At 37.1% G+C, this 18913-nt stretch overlaps 1 protein-coding gene across 5 annotated transcripts; it reads right to left on the reverse strand.

Moving 5' to 3' along the window:
- Positions 1-2024: 2024 nt before the first annotated feature.
- On the reverse strand, positions 2025-16749 carry LOC145986820 (vanin-like protein 2). 5 transcript variants are annotated; one of them, XM_083121273.1, is made up of 7 exons: positions 16607-16749; positions 13499-13587; positions 11609-11746; positions 8688-8840; positions 6116-6285; positions 4383-4597; positions 2025-3121 (listed from the first exon to the last, which is right to left on the reverse strand). In XM_083121273.1, exons 2-7 carry the CDS (start codon positions 13565-13567, stop codon positions 2325-2327), a joined length of 1542 nt encoding a protein of 513 aa, XP_082977399.1. In that variant the 5' UTR covers positions 13568-13587; positions 16607-16749; the 3' UTR covers positions 2025-2324. The 5 variants fall into 5 exon arrangements, with proteins under 5 accessions (XP_082977399.1, XP_082977402.1, XP_082977400.1 ...); XM_083121276.1 differs by having other exon boundaries at positions 16683-16729; XM_083121274.1 differs by lacking the exon at positions 16607-16749 and adding an exon at positions 16497-16582.
- Positions 16750-18913: the final 2164 nt, after the last annotated feature.

Genomic DNA, 18913 nt, shown 5'->3' on the forward strand with positions numbered 1-18913 from the left:
GCCAGGACTTTTATTTTCAAGGTGTCTGATTCAGTTTCAGAGAGGTCAAGATCCAATTGCTTTTTAATCATCAGCATTTGACATTTACCCCCATTTTCACTGTTCTGTGCACCCTTTCTAGGATACAGAAAAAGGGGAAGTTTGCAATGGATTGCTACCCCAGTGTCCATGAATTAAGAAATTTTTAAGTTTGAAGATTTATGAAAGAAAAAAATATGTTGGCATATCTTATGTTTGAGTTCTAGTTGAAAACTTCAATGTCTCAGAAATAAAGAATGAATTAGTTTATTTATTTTAATTAAATTATTAGTTGCAAATTAAATGTTTGTATATGATCCACATTCAAACCAACCTTTTAACCCTAGAAAGCTAACATGTATGAAAAGTTTTGTTAAAGTTAATGTATCGTAAAATTTACGAGGGGGTTAAAAAGCTATGACAACCAATAGGTTTTTTTAAAAAAAGAATTTTAATGAACATGACTTGTTAGAATACACCTTGACAAACATTTTGGTTACAAAAAAAAAACTGTTTTAAAGTTCATCAGTGCAATGATGTCATCCTCCTCTTTGCAGATGGACAAATTCCGCAGATTGTGCGTGGCTGGTTTTGTGGATTCATTTTTGGTGCTTATAAATAATTTGAACTTTAATTCAATCAAAACACAACCCTCACTAAAAACTTCACAAACTACACACAATAATGGAAAAAAATTAGAAATTCGCAAAAAAGGTTTCCAGCAAAAATCCAGGCGGAGAAGCTAACGTGTCGTAAAACATACGAGCGAGTTCTGAAAACAACTATACCAGCGGCTGGTTGACAACTGAGTCTGCCATAAACCGACACAAAAGGCAACATGGTGAGCGGAACTGAGCAGTGAATCCATTGCCCATCGGCTAAGGGGTGTATGGTGATATATGGTCATCTTGGATCATAGGTTTTACGATGAGTTAGCTTTCTAGGGTTAAAATGTACTTGAAAAAAAGAGAAGGGATAAATTGAAGAGGAAACACCTGCTTTGCAAAGTTTATCTAGCTTTACAAATTAATTCCTTGCAAAATGTAGATACACATTGTAAAATTGCCAACTTTTACAATGTATATTTATACAAGTAAACTAAAATGATGGAAATGGAACGTCAAGGTGGATGAAAAGAAATACAATTTCCCTCTCTCTCTCCCCATAATTCAAACTCCGAACATCTGGCGTCTGACGTGAGCATGGTAAGACCACAGAAGTTGGTTGAATTAAGATAAAATGTTACCAATAAGTACAGAAATTCAAGTCAAACACAGAATTAAACAAAATATTGATGGTTGCCTTTGCTAATTTTAAATACATGTAATTCAATTTTAAAGTAGTGAAGCAGGAAAGAATTCCTTGAAGATAGATATGACTGCTTGAATAAAGAAAGATAATATACTTTTAATGAGCAAAGCACAGTACAACAATTGAAATATCCTAATTTTACTGAACATTGTGGCAAACAGTTTTAAAAATTGAAGTTCAAAATGAAACATTATCTCAAGAATAAGTTCAGATGTAGGTACAAGTTCATACCTTAATAGCTACATTCAGCAAACTGTCTTCCTTCAAGAAACGCCTGGACGAGAAGATCAGCAGAATAGAAGTTAACATGGGAAATTACAAGAAACACATTACTTTGCTGTACTCATTTCACCGAGACCAGCACTTTGCATCAACTCGTTGCATTACATCATCGTCAAAATTCAGTGATAAAGCAGTTCCTAGCTTACAAGACTGTAAAAGTAACTCATCATATTGCTTGTTGTGTCTGCTGCTCTGCAAATGACATTGACAAAAGTATTCATAGGAGTTTGTTTTATTTTTCAGTAGGAACATCACTGATTTTTTAAAATAAATCCTCTCCTCCTTCCAAGGTGAAAATATAAGTAAAACAACTGTGATAAATTTACATCAGAATCTTTATGAATGTCTAGATTTCATAGGATTTGGATTACTGTAAATTTTTTTTTTTTTTTTGCACCAGTGAAGAAAATTCCAGTTGCAAGAATTCATGCAAAATTCCCAGTTGATAGACACCCTGTATACACACTGAAGATAAAGTGAAGTGAGTGCTCAACATTTAACCTTGCGCTACCACTACTCAAAATGTTGGTAGGGGTGATCACATTATTATATATACTATTATATATATCACATATATACTTGTAACAATAAATGATTTACAAAAATACAATACAATGAATAATTTTATTATCAGAATTTTTTTACAAAAATATCTACATTATCTGACTTACTCCTTTGTTTACAAACAGTAATTCCCATTAAGCTAATATAACTTATTCACATAATTTGTTGTTAGTGTGCAAACCATAGATCCCCAGTGTGAGAAATGAATCTAATGACTTCGTAGTTTGAAGAATATAATCTAAATTGTTGGCAATTTTATTTTCCTTGTATGTGAATGAATCTGCTGGAAGAACACCTAAGTTCTCTGTTACACTGTTAGGGAAAAGAAAGTTCACCGAGAAGTTTCCTGAAATTTGTAATGATTCGAAAACTGGTACAGGTGCTTCATTTGGAAGCTGTCCACAAGAATTCACTGAATTATTATCGTTGCATCTTACCACAGCACACACTTGGTAGGTCATGTTGTAATAACCCCCAGTGAAATACCTTAATCCACTGAATGCCACAAACCTGAAGTAGGCAGTTGCATTGGATGATTCAGCTGGCAACATGTGGAAATTCATGTTACAGCACAGCCCACAATGACACAACGTGATGTTTGCCTGGTCTGAAGACAGCAAAATGGTTTTGTGTGATTGTAGAGGCTCTTGCCAGACTGTTATATGTATTGCTCTTTCAGGAATGCTGTTTTTATATTTATTTTCATTCAACAGAAGTGAAATGTCTTTCAATTCTTCTTTATGACACATGTCATCTGTTGGCCTCTTCTTTGGCACTCTGGACATCAAGAGCTTACTTGTAACTGTGTCTGAAATGATTGATGTATAAACTCCGTTTACACCACCATAGATGCCGCTTCCGCTGTTGCCCATGCTAGGTCTGTTGTATCCGGACCCAAGGAGATTGACATTTGCCCCATATGACCAACCCGCTTGTATCTGATCAGCTGCAATGAGATATATACATAAGAAATTAACCTATAAGGGATATTTACCATTATCAATAATGCACCAAAAGTGTCCAGACTCAGGAAATTTAAAACTTTTGTTCCACTAACACCAAATAACAACAATAAAGAACAGTATATTGCAACTGAAGAATACACATTAAATTTTGGTGATCAAATTATTATAGAAATATATTAACTTTGGAAAGGCTTACGTTATTATGTACCAGACGTTTACAGATATCGATGCATTATTCTTGCATGGGAGTACCTCTTCTAGTGTATACGGCTTCTGTAGAGACCAGCGGTTTCTAAAAACGCACACAGGAGCCCATGTCTCTGGAAATTTGCCTTGTTTTCCTGGGCCACAGGCAAAATTTTGCACATACACTAATCACTGGCCATACTTAGCAGTGTAATGTACCCATTCATAGTAGACAGTTTTCATATTTGTAACACTGGAAGTTCAAGCCATGTAAGATAATGCTATTGGTGTTGTCTCATTACCTTTTGTAATATCAAAACTGCATTAAGCTATTGCATTCAGATCTGTTATAAAAAGAGTTCTTTGCACTGTTGTTGGATTTGGACTGATAAATATTCATTTATTTGTTGTACACAGATTGAGTGTAATGTGCTTTTAGTGATTTGTATATTTAGGATTTTTTATGAATCAAGAAACAGATAATTTTATACGTACTGTTTACAACTCTACACAAAAATGTGTTCATGGCACCCACAACATTTATTACGTCACATTCGTAGTTTCTAGTTCCTGTCAGCACCACTCAAAAAAACATAAAAGTAGCTATCTCAGGCTGACAGCTCAGTTGACTGTCGAATGTCAACTGCGGAAGATCTGTTTCTGACACTACAGTCTCCGGAAATCCCAACCAGATCCTTCCTAACCAACGCAGTCCCATGTGATCTGGATTCCCCTGGATAGCTCCAAACAGAATTCCTCCTCTGCAACAGAACCTTGATTCCAAGGTGCAAACTCGAAGATAATTCAAAATAAAGCATTACCCTCTGGAAGAAGTGTTGTTTGCCCTCTCCCATGGAAAGAAAGTCTGGGCACACCCATGCTCCTGCCCACACATCAAGAATAACACCCGCATCCACCCAGACACATCTCAAGCAATGCCAAGCCAGCACAGTCAGCAGAAGCACTAGAAGGGAGGGCAAGATCAATTGTTCACCAAGAAATTTGTGTGAAACAATGAAAGTCGAGAACTGTTAACTGGTATTTCAACTGTCTCACCTGTAAGGAATGGCAACTCTTGGAACCAGGCTGTGGGATAAACTAAGTCAGTTATGTTGTAGTCTCGCACTAGGTGAATGGCTGGGTCTCCAAACAGAATGTCAAAGCAAGTTATCACCCCAAATCTTCCTCCGAAGTCAGTGTCAAAAAATACATGCTCTGGTTCAGATGTTATATTTGTATGTGGTTCATTGTAGAGATTGAACTTTCTATATCTGTAATTCAATGGTGAAAAGGGGAAGAAATTAGTACAATACAAATAACAATTAATATTTTTATAACAAAGGTCATACTGTGATCATGCCTGTTTAAGAGCTTCTTTGTTATAAATGGGTAATTTAGTAGGATGTATGAGGAAAAGTCAAAAGTTTGTGCTGTTTGTAGAAAAACAAAATGACGAAAGGTTGTAAAATAAGACATAGACATATTACTGTAAAAGGGCACGTTAGCGAGTTCTTTAAGAAGGATATCTGGGAGTAACTAAAAAAATGTCACCGTTCATTATCTTTGTGCTTTCTGTTCATTCTGACAGTGTCAGATATACACTCCACAACCATGGAGGAACAAATGATATGCTGTCATTTTGACCACTCCTTCCCCGGCAGTTTATCAAGTTTCTGAAAAAAAAAAAATGTTAAGAGGGTATTTCATCGTCATAGGTTTGGGAAAATCAGATACAGTGTGATTCTATCTTCCCACATGGATCTCACCCTAAACCTATGGCTGAAACTGCAATTAGTCACTTTGAGATTCTTCCGATTTGTGGTGAAATAAATAAATAATCATCATGTTATAGTAAATAAGGAAATTACAGTTCGGCCATGAAAGGGGACATAGGTTTCAATTCAATATTTTGTTTGCATATTATTGCTTGCTTTTTACTAAGGTGGCATTACTACATTTTTAATTTATTTTTTTGATGATGAGTAGACGATTTTCATGGAACCTCCTTCACCATTATTTTGCTACTGAACTTGTCCAGTTAGTACATTTTCACTTGTGTTGATGGTCACAACTATGCAGGCAAACAGTACACTTCTTTCAGATATATTTTCACCACTTTTCATATCATAAGACATAAAGGACCCCACTTTAAACTGTAGGTCCAGTCCTTATTAGCCTTAATGTGCATAAAGTGGACTTAAAACATCAACTCAATCAAACATAAGACATAAAGGAGTTAAAGTTATATTGTTACATTCCAACGCAGCCAAGTCATCCTTGAGGAGAAACAAGATACTGAACAGTAACACCAAATGTTCTCACAATACTAAGCTATATTTTAAAAAAAAATAAATACACAGAAGCAATTACCAATATTTTTCAATGCAACTTACTTATAAATGTTCTATTAATTTTGTTTGCCCTTGCAACCATACACACAGGAACTTGTACTGCAGCATGAACCAGAAACCCACCTGGCAGTGTACACAGTATTTGTGTGTATTCATTATACTACCGCATCTTTCATTCCCCAAAACACAAATATATTTCTTTACATATTATACTTTTTTTAAAACCCAAATTCATGACATTCATGAATGAACATTACTAAGAATCTTGAGTCATTCTTCTTTCACAAAAATTGACTACTATAGTAAACCCTACAAATAATTTGGTACATTTTTTGTGGAACAATGATAATTACAATGGCAGAAATATGTGCTAGTAAAGAACAACATTGGAGTAATTTTTAAAATCACAAGTTTCTATATTATAGTTACATAAATTACCTGGCTACTATGCTACCATAGCGATCAAAAGCTACATTGGTGTTGTAGAGGTAAAATCCATCAGATGGGCAATTTGAGTCATTTTGACTGCTGCAGGACTCAATTTCTACCAAATTGACCACCACATAGATTTCATTTTCTAAAGCTGCACAGGATAGGCTCTTCAGTATCTGTAAGAATATAACAAAATATTTTACAATTTTGACAATACCCACTGGCATAGCCAGGCAAAGTCTGTCATGTTAAGGCCAAATCACACGGAACTGGATATCCAGTTAGTTGGCACTGAAGTGGCTACCTGTTCGGAATTGATGGCTGTCTGGCTGGCCGCTTGACTGGTTTTGAGGAATAGGTCATGTTCTAATTGCTACTGGCTTTCCTCGACTGGATTCTGTGGAACAGCCAATCAGAGCAAAGTTTGACATATGAAGCAGTAGCGAAGCATGGACTGACGAAGAAGGCAAGCGATGTTCAGTACAACAATGCATATAGTTAGTACAATGGCATGCCGGAAGGGAAGGGGGGGGGGGGATGAGGGTAAAATTTATGTAGCCTCATTGGCTCAGTTAGTTTCATAACCAAACCAAAAAAAAATACTAGATTTGTCAAAATGTAATAAAGTAGCGGTAATAAAATTAATCCAGTCTTCGCAATCGTCATATTTACTTTCAAACGAATGTTCCGTATATGACTAAAGAGGGTATGGAATTTCCTATTTATTGATTACCCTTATTTGTGTATTGTTTTTAATATGGGCAAGAGATGATAAAACGTTAGCATGCGTTTGTTTATTTTACGCTCCGTGATTGTAATTGAGAAATTGTGGGTGCTCTAATAACCACATTCGGAGTCACTTTGTAACACTTTTTGCTACTCCCCAAAATAACGTAGAGGGACAGCAATTATATATATATATTTACATATATAATACATTGTTGATTCCAATCTGGTTTGATGGTTTGAGCTTAGGTATTGTCAATTCAACTGCTGCCACACTTGGATTTGTGTGCCTGGGCTTAGCATAGTTCAGACATTTACTTACGACTTGAGATCCTATTTGTGGCAATGTATGACTTGACAAATTTACTACTGTGTTGGAAAAGTTGCCATTGGTAGTGTTATTCTGCCTTTCGGTTTCTTGTATTAGTTTTGCCATATCTATTGTGTGTGTTTCACTTACCCTTTGTGTGAATGTACGTGAATCTTGCTTCTCGTCTTGTGGTTGAATTGGATTGGATTGGTTTGGTGTTTTAAGTCCACTTTATGCACAGTAAGGCTAATCAAGACTGGACCTACAGTTTAAAGTGGGATCCGAACCACTATGTGCCTCCACCGGGTATCGAACCTGCGACCCCTTGATTACAAGGCGACGGCGGTCTTGTGGTTGAAAACTTCTACTAAAACCTTCATTTCTATTTCGTATATGTCTTGTCTAAAATTGCAACTTTATATACCTGTGTTGGCTAATCCTATCTCTGAGACACTGGCAAGCTGTACCTGTACCTGTAGCTATTGTATGGGGTAGTGAGTCTAAACCCTTTAGGAACTACAATACGTTGTCTACATTTACCACCTTACATTCCTCTGTAAATGGTCCCTCTTTTCATAAAATAAAAACAGTAGCATAAGTGGAGCAAAAATTAGTGCAGAATTCCAGGGGCACTCTGGACAGAGGACCAATCTGAAAATATGTAAAATCGAGGAAAATTTCATAAGAAGATTTTACCATATTGGGACTATCAAGATTGAATATTTAATGTGGAAAATGTAAAATCTTGGAACATAAAACCAGGGTTCCACTGTAGTTGGTTAGTGCATCGGATTTGTAGTAAAATCACAGATCTGTCGTAGGTGATCCTCACCACTGGCAAAAAGAAATTTGTTCATCTGAAGAACATGAACATAATAAGCATAAATAAAAATCACTAGACAATGGATAATGTCACTGGACCTACAGTTTACAGTGGGATCCAAACTACTGTACAATATGTCTCCACTGGGTTTCAAACCAAGGACACCTTGCTTGTAAGTGACAGTGTTACCACTACACCATCAAGGAGGATCTGACTGTAATCACACCAGAAGATTAACTCATACGAGTGTCAAGTCAATTTACAACCAACTTTGACTTCATCACATTAATTATGGGACCTTACCAGAATAAAAGGCAAGTATGAAGGTGCATAATTGTGCCCTGCGAGAATAACATTCCTCAACTCTTGCTTGAATAGAAGAGTAACAAACCGTAAGAAAACTATATTTTGGTATTTTTAAATATTTTTAAAATACTTAATATTCTACTAAGTGAGTAATTCGCACACGTGCAAGATATGAGTAATATATAGTCTTCTTCTCTTGTTTTTACATAATACTTGATGCATTTGTTACTTTATTTTCCATTTCACTATGCAATTCCGTGGCATTACCTTAAGAAACTCTTATGAATGCAAAACAAATCAAAAGTTGAACAAGTTGAGCCAAGTAACTTTCCCTTCCATTGCACATTTCTGCCACTTGCCTTCTTATTACAACTTACTTTTACATAGTGCAAAGTATAATATAATCCACACACCTCAGAACTGATTTCTTCACTCTGGCAAATATTTTTTGCAGAGGCTGATAGAGGATTTGGGACTTCCTGGAGGTAGGTTCTATCTTCTGATCGTTTTCGTGGCACAGAAATTGTTGTGATACCATCCTCTGGGAACACAATTATGTCCCCTCCCTGCAAGAATAAGAAATCATACATTATTAGTAAGTGGATTTAACACAATGAGGACTAAAGTCCTACTAGGTACATTCACCATTGCTTGATGTCAAATCCCGAGAATGTATTACATACAGTTGCCGGGTTGTAATGAATACATTGACTTTCAATGGAATTGTTACAACCTGGCAGTGTCCGTGACTGTACATTTGTACTTTCAACACACTTAACTTTGATTTAAACCTTTGAGGTACATTTGCAATGCAGGTCCATGTAGAGTTGATCCTTTTCCAGTACTACAGGGTGTCCCACGAACGGCGCAACTGGGAATTAAGAGTGGCGTTACTTTGTAACCGAAACCTGTACATACATAAGTCATACACCAAATGTTAGCCCTGTCCAAGTAGATATTTTTAAACATAGAAACAACAAACGGGGTGCAGTGTTGCCAAATGTAAGTGAAAGTGTAAATTTATTTTTCCACGAAGCATGGAAAATTGCATGTCAAACATTCGTACGGAAATTTGGACGTCAATTTCCACCTTGGGTAGGTGGACTATTTCGCCATCTATAGTTCAGAGAAGAAAACCGATCGTTTTCGCATATAGCCAATCCTGAAATGACTCGTAAAGGCGTACCGGTCCAAATGGTTGTTTTAAAAAAATTATGAGGTACAGTGGCAACACTGTTGATGTTTGAAGGCAACAAAAGGTGTGTTTAGTGATGGTCTATGACATGGAAATACTGGATACAGGAAAAAAAGAAAATGAAAATTATGGTGAAAAAATTGTTACTTACCTACTCCTGGCAACCATGCAATGCGCCTAACAGGCAGTGTAGCTTTACAAAAGATGTTGGAAATGACAACCATTTTCCCTGAGGCATTCATCAACACATTTTATAATGTTGGAAGCAACTTTATGCAAGGTTGATTGGTGTATATTGTTAATGGCTGTGCAAATTTTTATTTTTAGATCATCAAGTGTTCTTGGGTTATTAATGTAAACTGCTTGTTTCAAATAACCCCACAGAAAAAAATCTGGAGACGTCAGATCCGGGGAGCGACTGGGCCATAAGTTTTTGCTTATAATGTGATCGCCAAAAAACGCTGCCAACATGTCTAAAGTTTCATTAGACGTGTGACATGTTGCGGAGTCTTGATGAAACCAACAATCACGTTCCAACAGAGAAATAAACTGTGTGATAAGGTCACGATAAACTATTCCGTCAACTGTTGTGTTAAAAAAGAATGGACCGATTATTTTTCTCCGCGAAATCGCGCACCACACACCGATCTTTTGTGGATGAAGTGATTGTTCATGTAACAAATGGGGATTGTTACTTGACCAGTGTCGAGAATTTTGACTGTTGACATATCCATTTAAATGGAACCATGCTTCATCCGTGAAAAAACCTTATCCAAAATATTCACACCATTGTCTCTAATAAAATTTCTAAACCACTGGCAGTATCTTACACGTGCACCTTTGTCTGCTTCCTTCAGTCCTTGCACAGCCTGTACCTTATATACACGTAGGTGCAATTGTTTTAACGCTCGGTGAGTTGTTGTTTTTGATACACCTGACTGTGCAGCAAGTTTACGAACAGATTTCCTGGGAGATTGTGATATTCTCTGCTCCACATCCTGTAGCACACCTTGTGTCAAAACTGGTGGTTGTCTGTGGTAGGGTTTGTCATTAACTGATCCTGTTTCACGAAATCTGGAAACAAGTCGATATATCGTCGAATTTTCTGGAACACTGTTATTCGGATATTTCTCGCGAAACACAGTTTTTACACTAGCGTACAATTTTGAACAAAAATAATGTTCCACAATGAACACCCTCTCTTCCAAAGAATACTTCATTTCACAGAACAATTCTAATCTTCCCCTACGAACAATGCGAAATGCACGCTCAAACAGTTCTGAGTACACAACTAACTGATTTTTGTTCTCGTTCGGTGGGCGCTCTTATCGCATTGCATGGTTGCCATGAGTAGGCAAGTAACACTTTTTTCACCATAATTTTCATTTTCTTTTTTTCCTGTATCCAGTATTTCCATGTCATAGACCATCACTAAACACACCTTTTGTTGCCTTCAAACATCAACAGTGTTGCCACTGTACCTCATAATTTTTTTAAAACACCCATTTGGACCGGTACGCCTTTACGAGGCATTTCAGGATTGGCTATATGCGAAAACGATCGGTTTTCTTCTCTGAACTATAGATGGCGAAATAGTCCACCTACCCAAGGTGGAAACTGACGTCCAAATTTCCGTACGAATGTTTGACATGCAATTTTCCATGCTTCGTGGAAAAATAAATTTACACTTTCTCTTACATTTGGCAACACTGGGAGGGATTTGGGGGGGGGGCTTCAGCCCCCATGTAGCGCCGTCCCTGCGCATCCCCTTTTTCAAACACATTTTTGAGGAAAAATCTTTATCGCTGAATTTACAGTATTTCAAATATAAAGTAATGTGTAGGTCTACTTTCAACAAATAACTTACATAATCTAACTAGGAAAGAATAAATTTTAATCTTCATCGCCACACACTGGAAGGAAATAGTCTCGGAACAGATAAAATTTCCAGAAATGAAATTAAATAAAAAACTGAGTATGGGCGTATAACATAGACCATGTTTTTCAGACCTATTTTTGAAGTGGAAAAAAGTGCATCTTATATGCTGACAAATACAGTATTTCTTGCATGCACAGAGGAGACTGAATTCTACAATTGGAATATATGTATATTAGTTTTGTGTATGGAAGAATACTTACCTTGGCTGAAGCTTCTCTGATAAATGCATTGTAATTTGCCAAATTCTCTGAAATAATTTCAAGTGGAGAATCCACATTTGGATTTCCAAATGGTGCATATTCAACTACAGCTGCAGTGTAGAAATCCTCTGCCCTGTTCTGTAAAAAGTTCAATTCATGCTGTTGATATCAAGCACACATTAAATAGTAATGCAATTACTGTAATACAAATAGAATGTATGGTTGCAATCAGTGCTCTAAGTATGGGGGGATGGTATCCTCCCATATAGGAAAATTGTCACAAATCATCCCCTAGCAATGCTCAGCCAAAAAACCCCAGCTAACATTTTCCATTTGGGCAGTGGTTGAAATATGAATTCATTGAATTGTAGTCACCAACTTCATTGATAGCCTGATGGTTAAGACTTACTCACCTGATAATATTGTCTCTTCTGCCCACTCAAACATTACTAGTTAACTTTATCATTCAAATGAGTGCTTGAAGTGGGAATTCCTGGCTGGGGAATGCTTAGTCAAGTTTGAGGGTGGAAGGGGGTGATACAAAGTGATGACAACTTCATAGTACTTGAGCTAGGTGAAGATCTTAGCAATAATGATAATAAACAACAATGAAATTCAGAGATAATGCAAAACTTAACGTAAAATAGACTAACTGCAATACTTCCATACAGCATTTGGAAATACCAAACCCAGTGATGCCTGGTGATGATGTAAATCAAAAAGCATCACGACTAACTGAAAATATCACACTAGCAATGGGAAAAGCAGTATCAAAATAATAATAATAAAAATACAGACCCTGGTCTGATAACACTGAAGAAATTATGACAAGAAACAAAAAAACATAAAATAAAAAAAAACAGGAAAGTATATCAAAGAACAAAAATTCACATTACGATAAGACAGCTACAAGAACATAGGCAAAAAATGAAGAATACCAAACAACACTAAAGGATACAAGGTAGAAGACCAGCTTATCTTAGATCCTTCCAGGCAGCCATAAAAATTAGCCTAGGAAAAGCTGGCTATGGTACAGAAACTTTATGGCACATTGCCAAGGTGTGGAGGTAGAGACAATGGGAACACTCCTATATACCCTACTCCCAGCTGACAGACAGGATGACAACAGTAACAAAAATAAGAAAATAAGACACCAAAACAACGACATATATCCAATGATTGTGAATGTACGTTACACTTATGTAACCTAATTGCTTTTAAAAATTGTAACAAGCATGAAATACAAAAGATCATGCATCAACTATTTGGCCGCAACAAAGAATCCTGACTTTCTTGCAGTTATTCATCACAGAAATTCATTTAATCCTGTTTTTTTAGTTCCAGAAGATACTTCCGTATAACAAACAAACAAAAATAAGTAGTGGATTATATTTAGGGTAAAAGTTAATTTCTTGTCCATTGTGGGTAAGGAGGTTACTAGCTAACTATTACTTTACAATTTGGCACTCGCAGATGACCTATGTGGAAATTTCGGTGAAAAATTCAGGCTTGACCACATCAACAGTGTTTCAAAAGCAAGAGATCCCATTGCTGTAGTACTGACAGAAACAATTCCAAAAAAGTAAAACAGTGACAGCGATAAATCAGGCGAAACCAGGACTTGCTTGGTAGCTCAGTTGGTAGAGCAATGGCACAGTATGTCAGAGACCTGGGTTTTAGTTCTGGTGAACTCTGCATTTTTTGTTGAAATTTCTACATAGTTAACTATGGTATATCCATTCACCCATCTGGAATCATCACTGTGTACATATATGTTATATTATTCCCAATAAATTTTTCACTAAGAGCCCCTGAATATTTAACTTGGAGGGGGGACAGAAACCTGCCTAACTCACTGACCTTGAATGTGCACATTTTTGTATACTTTACCTGAAAGAAGCTTGTCTGAACATATGAATATTGGTTCCAGACAGACAATAGAGAGAATAGGAGTAACATCCTGTATGGTCATCAGTAATCTACCAAGTAATAGAAATAATTAGAGCTCGTTTGTCTTACGTTAATAACCACAAGGAAGAGACATTCAAGTATAGAGTGAAATGAACGCAAAAGTGAACAGTGGAAAAGAATTCTTATTTACTGTAACTTGATAAACAGCTGATAAGGCAAAGGAAGAAAGATACAAATAACTCTTATCTTTTCAAAAATTACAACCTCCAAATATACTAAGAAAAAGATAAGGAACATAAATTAAATCCAAACGGAAATTTCAAAACAATAAACTTTAGTCTGTGTAACCTAGTTATCTACTGTTGTTGATGATATGGTTTTTGTCCTGTGGGAGTTGGTTCTGAGAAAAACAATAGCAGCAAAAACTGATCTGTAATCTAAAATAGTATCTATTTTCACTTTCTCCCAAACTGACAAATTTTCTCAATCACCCCCCCCCCCCCCCCCATAGTCCCACAACATGGCCATGTGGTCTAAGGCTCCATGCTTTTGGCTCCGGGACACGTGCAGGTTCGAAATTCTTGGTGGAAGCGTTAACAACTTTTCTCTTGAGATTTTGGCCAGTCTATGGGACTGGTGGCCACCCACCATCGTGAGGAAATTGGGGAGCTACGAATGAGTAACGTAACCTGGTCATGGAAACCTACAACGACTGGGAGTTCGTCGTGCTGACCACATGTCACCCCGTAACTGGTAAAATCATCTCCCACCTCTGGTGGTGGGAGTGAGGCCAACACACAGTAGGTAGACCTTGGCTCGCACGGGCCGTTGCACCATGTATTATTTGTTGTTAATTCCCTTCATAACATATCTAAGGTGGATTCAAAGATGTTTCCTTTCTCGGATATGTTTAAGCACATGGTGAAAATAATGTTTTGTTTTGGGTTGGTTTTGATCTAGTTGAGATGGGAAATTAAATATTGGAGGTAGAGATGGTGAAGATGTTAATACTTATGTACGTACAAGCAGGAATTTTTTTCTTGGAAGAAAAGTTCTGGTACTCTTAAAGCTGATTTGTTATTGTGATCATCATAACTACTCAAGATATTGTGGTATATTCATAAATGATTGTGTATTCATGAAGTTATACACACACACACATTTTTCTTTCATCAAAACAAAATGTTGTTAGTTTTATTCTCACCTATAAAAAAAGATGCTGGTACAGTATTCTGTTAGAATTCATTGGTCTGGTTTATTTCACTTTGCTTTTATACCATTTTTGTATAATTGCAAAATGAGGATGAGTGAGGATATGATGAAATTGATGAAGGGACACTCACAAAGAACACTTATGCCCTGGCTGGGATTCGAACCCGGGACCTTTGGAATCTTGGTGCACTGTGCTAACCACCCAGCCATGGAGGTTGACACATACTGCCAGAAAAAGAACACTATGTACAAGTAATTATTATCGAATGGCACAAAATTACCACAAAAGGTAACAGTATGGTATAGTGAAAACACATTTCTTCAAATTTACAGGAGAAACTACTTACAAAACTGAGTTTCTGTAGACTTTTGGAAGCTCGTGGAAGTGTTTTCTCCCTTCGTTAAACTTATTAGGCCGGTAAATCATGTATTTTTAGACATTAATGTATCTCCGATGCACGATAGCTCTTGCCACCATTACGGTCGACTACGTGAATCAAATGTTCCGTGCGTTTGATTATGTAACCCCCTGTTAGTGTAGCAACCATGCGGTAGTTTTACAAGATGAAAAAATTGTTGGTTTTTTTTCCAATTTAATTTTCTATGTTTGCCTAACCTAACTGAACCTAACCTAATCTTCCGTGAATGGTTTGTGGATCAATTTTCGCTTAAAAACCTGTGAATAGTTTGTGCGGCATTTTTGGTACTACTTTACTACACCGGAGACACCTATCAATGATTTATTTCACAATTTACATTGATAACGTACTATTCTGCATTGCAGAACATTTCTTTACGTGAAATAATGGATTTCTAACGAAAATAATGTATATTTCTTACATACGATAGCCCCACAAACCATCACGGGGATGAGGTATGCCTACTAGGTTAGGTTAGGTTCCATTAGCACTCCTTTCGTTCAATTTAGCATATACGGACAACATCGGAATTACGAATTCCACGGCATCTTCCACACCCGGCAACAACTTCACGACGCATCCTCGACACATCATGTTGTAGCAGCAGCAATAGCACATATTGTGCTCTCGTGCAGAAAGCAAATGGCGGCAGCAGCAATAGCGCGTCGGAAATAGATTTTCGTAGAAAACCACATGCATTCGCATTAAAATGGATCAAAACTACATTCCCGAACATCAACAACGCTACAGAAAATGATTTGCGTAAGTACACTTTCTCCTGTAAATTTGAAGAAATCCGTCTCCGGTATAGTAAAGTGTTACCGCATTTTTCGGTTAATAAGTTTGGAAACAAGATGACGTGTGAGCTTTTGTTTTTCAGTTTAATTTTCTATGTTTGCCTAACCTAACTGAACCTAACCTTCCATGAATGGTTTGTGGATCAATTTTAGCTTAAAAACTTCTGTGAATAGTTTGTGCGGCATTTTTCGGTTAATAAGTTTGGAAACACTGCATATCAGCTGACGATAGACAACGTGAGTCAAGATTTGCCCACCATATTGTGTGTAACGAAAGCGAATTAGCAACAAACAATAAATACTTGTAATGTGAAAAATTACGCTTTTTTCAGTGAAAAAAGCAAAATCCCACGTTCAAAAATGTTCCGCTATGCATAACAGGTAAGTACAAATGTAAATAATTAGGAAATAAATTAAATAATACGAGTGAAATGTATTTTCACTATACCATACTGTTACCCCACAAAATAATTACGAATAGAAGAAACGGCACATATTGTGTTCAATCCTTTTGTACTCGTGATAACCTCGTAACAAAGGAATACAGACCACATTGGTTAAATAACATTTAATCTGGTTCCTGTAAACATGTCTTTGCTAACACACAGTTATTGTGAAGGAAACTGCTGTAGACATTTCGAAAAAGTGCTAGTAGTCACAACATGTGCGACATCATCTGATTAGCACTTTCCTTATTCGTTGCACCCTTCCTTCGACGACACTTTCTTATCTTACGTATCTAAAACTCTGCGATTGGTTTTCCTAATGTGCTAACTATCCCTTCCTCATTGTTTTCGGCTCATCTTTCTCTATGTTGGCGGCTTAGCAACCTCCATAGCAACCGGTTGTATACAGCCAACATGGCCGCACCCATGCGCGGGACGGGACTATAGCAGACGACTTTGAAAAACTAAATATGCTGACCAAGGCAGTAATTTATTTTATTAAAAACATAAACTAAACGTAACGTTTCAACCTTCTAGCAAGGTCTTCTTCAGACTCTGTATCAAGTACAAAAGTTTTTGTACTTGATACAGAGTCTGAAGAAGACCTTGCTAGAAGGTTGAAAAGTTACGTTTAATTTATGTTTTTAATAAAATAAATTACTGCCTTGGTCAGCATATTTAGTTTTTCATAATCATGGAAACAAGGCTTAATGGTGTTATAATCAGACGACTTTACCAGCGTTTGCGTTCTGACGTTACCGGGGAATACTTTTATTGCCTAAATGCCTAAGTTGTTAGGTTTAGGTCTCTTAGCATAAATAGTATATTTACAGAGTGTTTATGCTAAGAGAACCAAACTTAACAGACTTAACTTAACAACGTACCCAACGGCGAAAGAAACAGTAGGCGAATTGTCCCCCACCATTTTCATTCGGTCTGTATTACACGTGATGACAATGGATTGAAATAATGACGTCAATAAGCATAGAACAATGCCTGCTTCGAACCAACATAAGTTTCATTCCTTAAAACCACACAGGATGTAGAATAATATGTAATTAAAATAGCAGTGGACAATTTGCCTACCACGTACGTGAGAACGCACAGTTGTCCTCACGTCGTGCGATGAGGGAGACCCGTGAAAATAACGCGATCATTACCGGAGCTTTGGTGAACACAGGTGAATTAAGGAACGCCGTTTGTGCTTTCACCTCAGGTTAAACCATGATGCCACCATTTTCTGTAGAGCAGAAATGGTTCGGCTGATCGCTGATGCATTGAGATGGCGTCGTATGCTTTCAAACTTATTCTGATTCATGATATCCATGAATCAGGGCCAAGGATCCCGGGTTCGAATCGCGGTCTGAGCATGGTGTTCTTTGTGACTGCCCCATCCGCTTCCGCTCATCCGCGTCGTCGCTATTAGCCAAAAGTGGCATAAGACCCCGAAATCCTAAACATATCTAATTTAAATAGTGTATAGTGGTAATTAATTTTACTTCATTAGCAGGATTAAACATCTTGCATAATAAGTTGTAATATAATGAGAAATTCATCATCATCCCTCCTTTTTCGCCTTTAGATGACGGCTGCTGATAAGGGATGAGTCCTCTCCAAAATAAAAATTCTGGCTACGGGCCTGGCATAAAAGCGACACCTACAAAAATTTTAAAAATCACACACACAAACTCCTTCTCTCTCATATGCCCCTGCCCGTCTTCTCTTTTGCTTTCCTCTCGAAAGAAAGACAGTCTGTCCTCCTTTTCTAGTGTTGCCCACGAGACGAGACAGGCCAAAGTCTCGTCTCGTGGAGTCTCGTGGAAATGCTGTCTCGTCTCGAAAATATTCGTTTGTCTTATGACACATGGTCAATCTCGTCTCGTCTCGAATTTTTAAAAGCCTGTCCCGTCTCGTCCAATGGGCAACACTATCCTTTTCCTTGTTTTCTTCTCTTTCAGAAAGAGAGAATAAAATAATATGGCAGGAAGAGAGAGAGAGAGAGAGAGAGAGAGCGAGAGAGAGAGAGAGAGAGAGAGAGAGAGAGAGAGAGAGAGAGAGGGGGGTTATACATTTCTTTCTCCCCCTCTCTCTCTTGGAAAGACGGAAAGATCCTTCGGTGAGGGTTTCTGTTTTCCTCCTTTCCCACTCTTTGGATACCTGGAGGGGGATTTGGACCCACAGTTCATGGAGAGAGAGGGGGAGCAAGTATCTCTTTATCTCTTCAGCGAAGCATCACCCCAAACCATGTACTTGGAATAATTGAATTGAATTTTAAAATTCTGTTGTTCCTGAGACAAATATGTTTATTTCTTAATTATTTGAAGTAGGGTTACACTTAAGTTTACAGTTTACATTGATTCCGTAACTATAAAAAAACAATTTTTTTTGCGCTACATGAATTAATGCACAGTTATGCTAATTGTTTATAAATATACAGAATATGGAATATTATGTAATTGAAAAGCATAAGAAAGAAAATGAAATAATCAGTTTTGCATCTAGCGTATGTGAAAGTGGCAA

The sequence above is a fragment of the Lepisma saccharinum genome, chromosome 4 (assembly GCF_977018435.1).
Source record: "Lepisma saccharinum chromosome 4, izLepSacc3.1, whole genome shotgun sequence".
NCBI classification, from domain to species: domain Eukaryota; kingdom Metazoa; phylum Arthropoda; class Insecta; order Zygentoma; family Lepismatidae; genus Lepisma; species Lepisma saccharinum.

Coding starts and splice junctions, on each gene's coding strand:
- LOC145986820 (XM_083121273.1), bottom strand. CDS start 13,567: ATGTTACTCCTATTCTCTCTATTGTCTGTCTGGAACCAATATTCATAT. Junction 4,598..6,115: donor TATGGTAGCATAGTAGCCAG/GTAATTTATGTA, acceptor ATTGAATTACAG/ATATAGAAAGTTCAATCTCT. Junction 3,122..4,382: donor AGAGTTGCCATTCCTTACAG/GTGAGACAGTTG, acceptor ATCTCATTGCAG/CTGATCAGATACAAGCGGGT.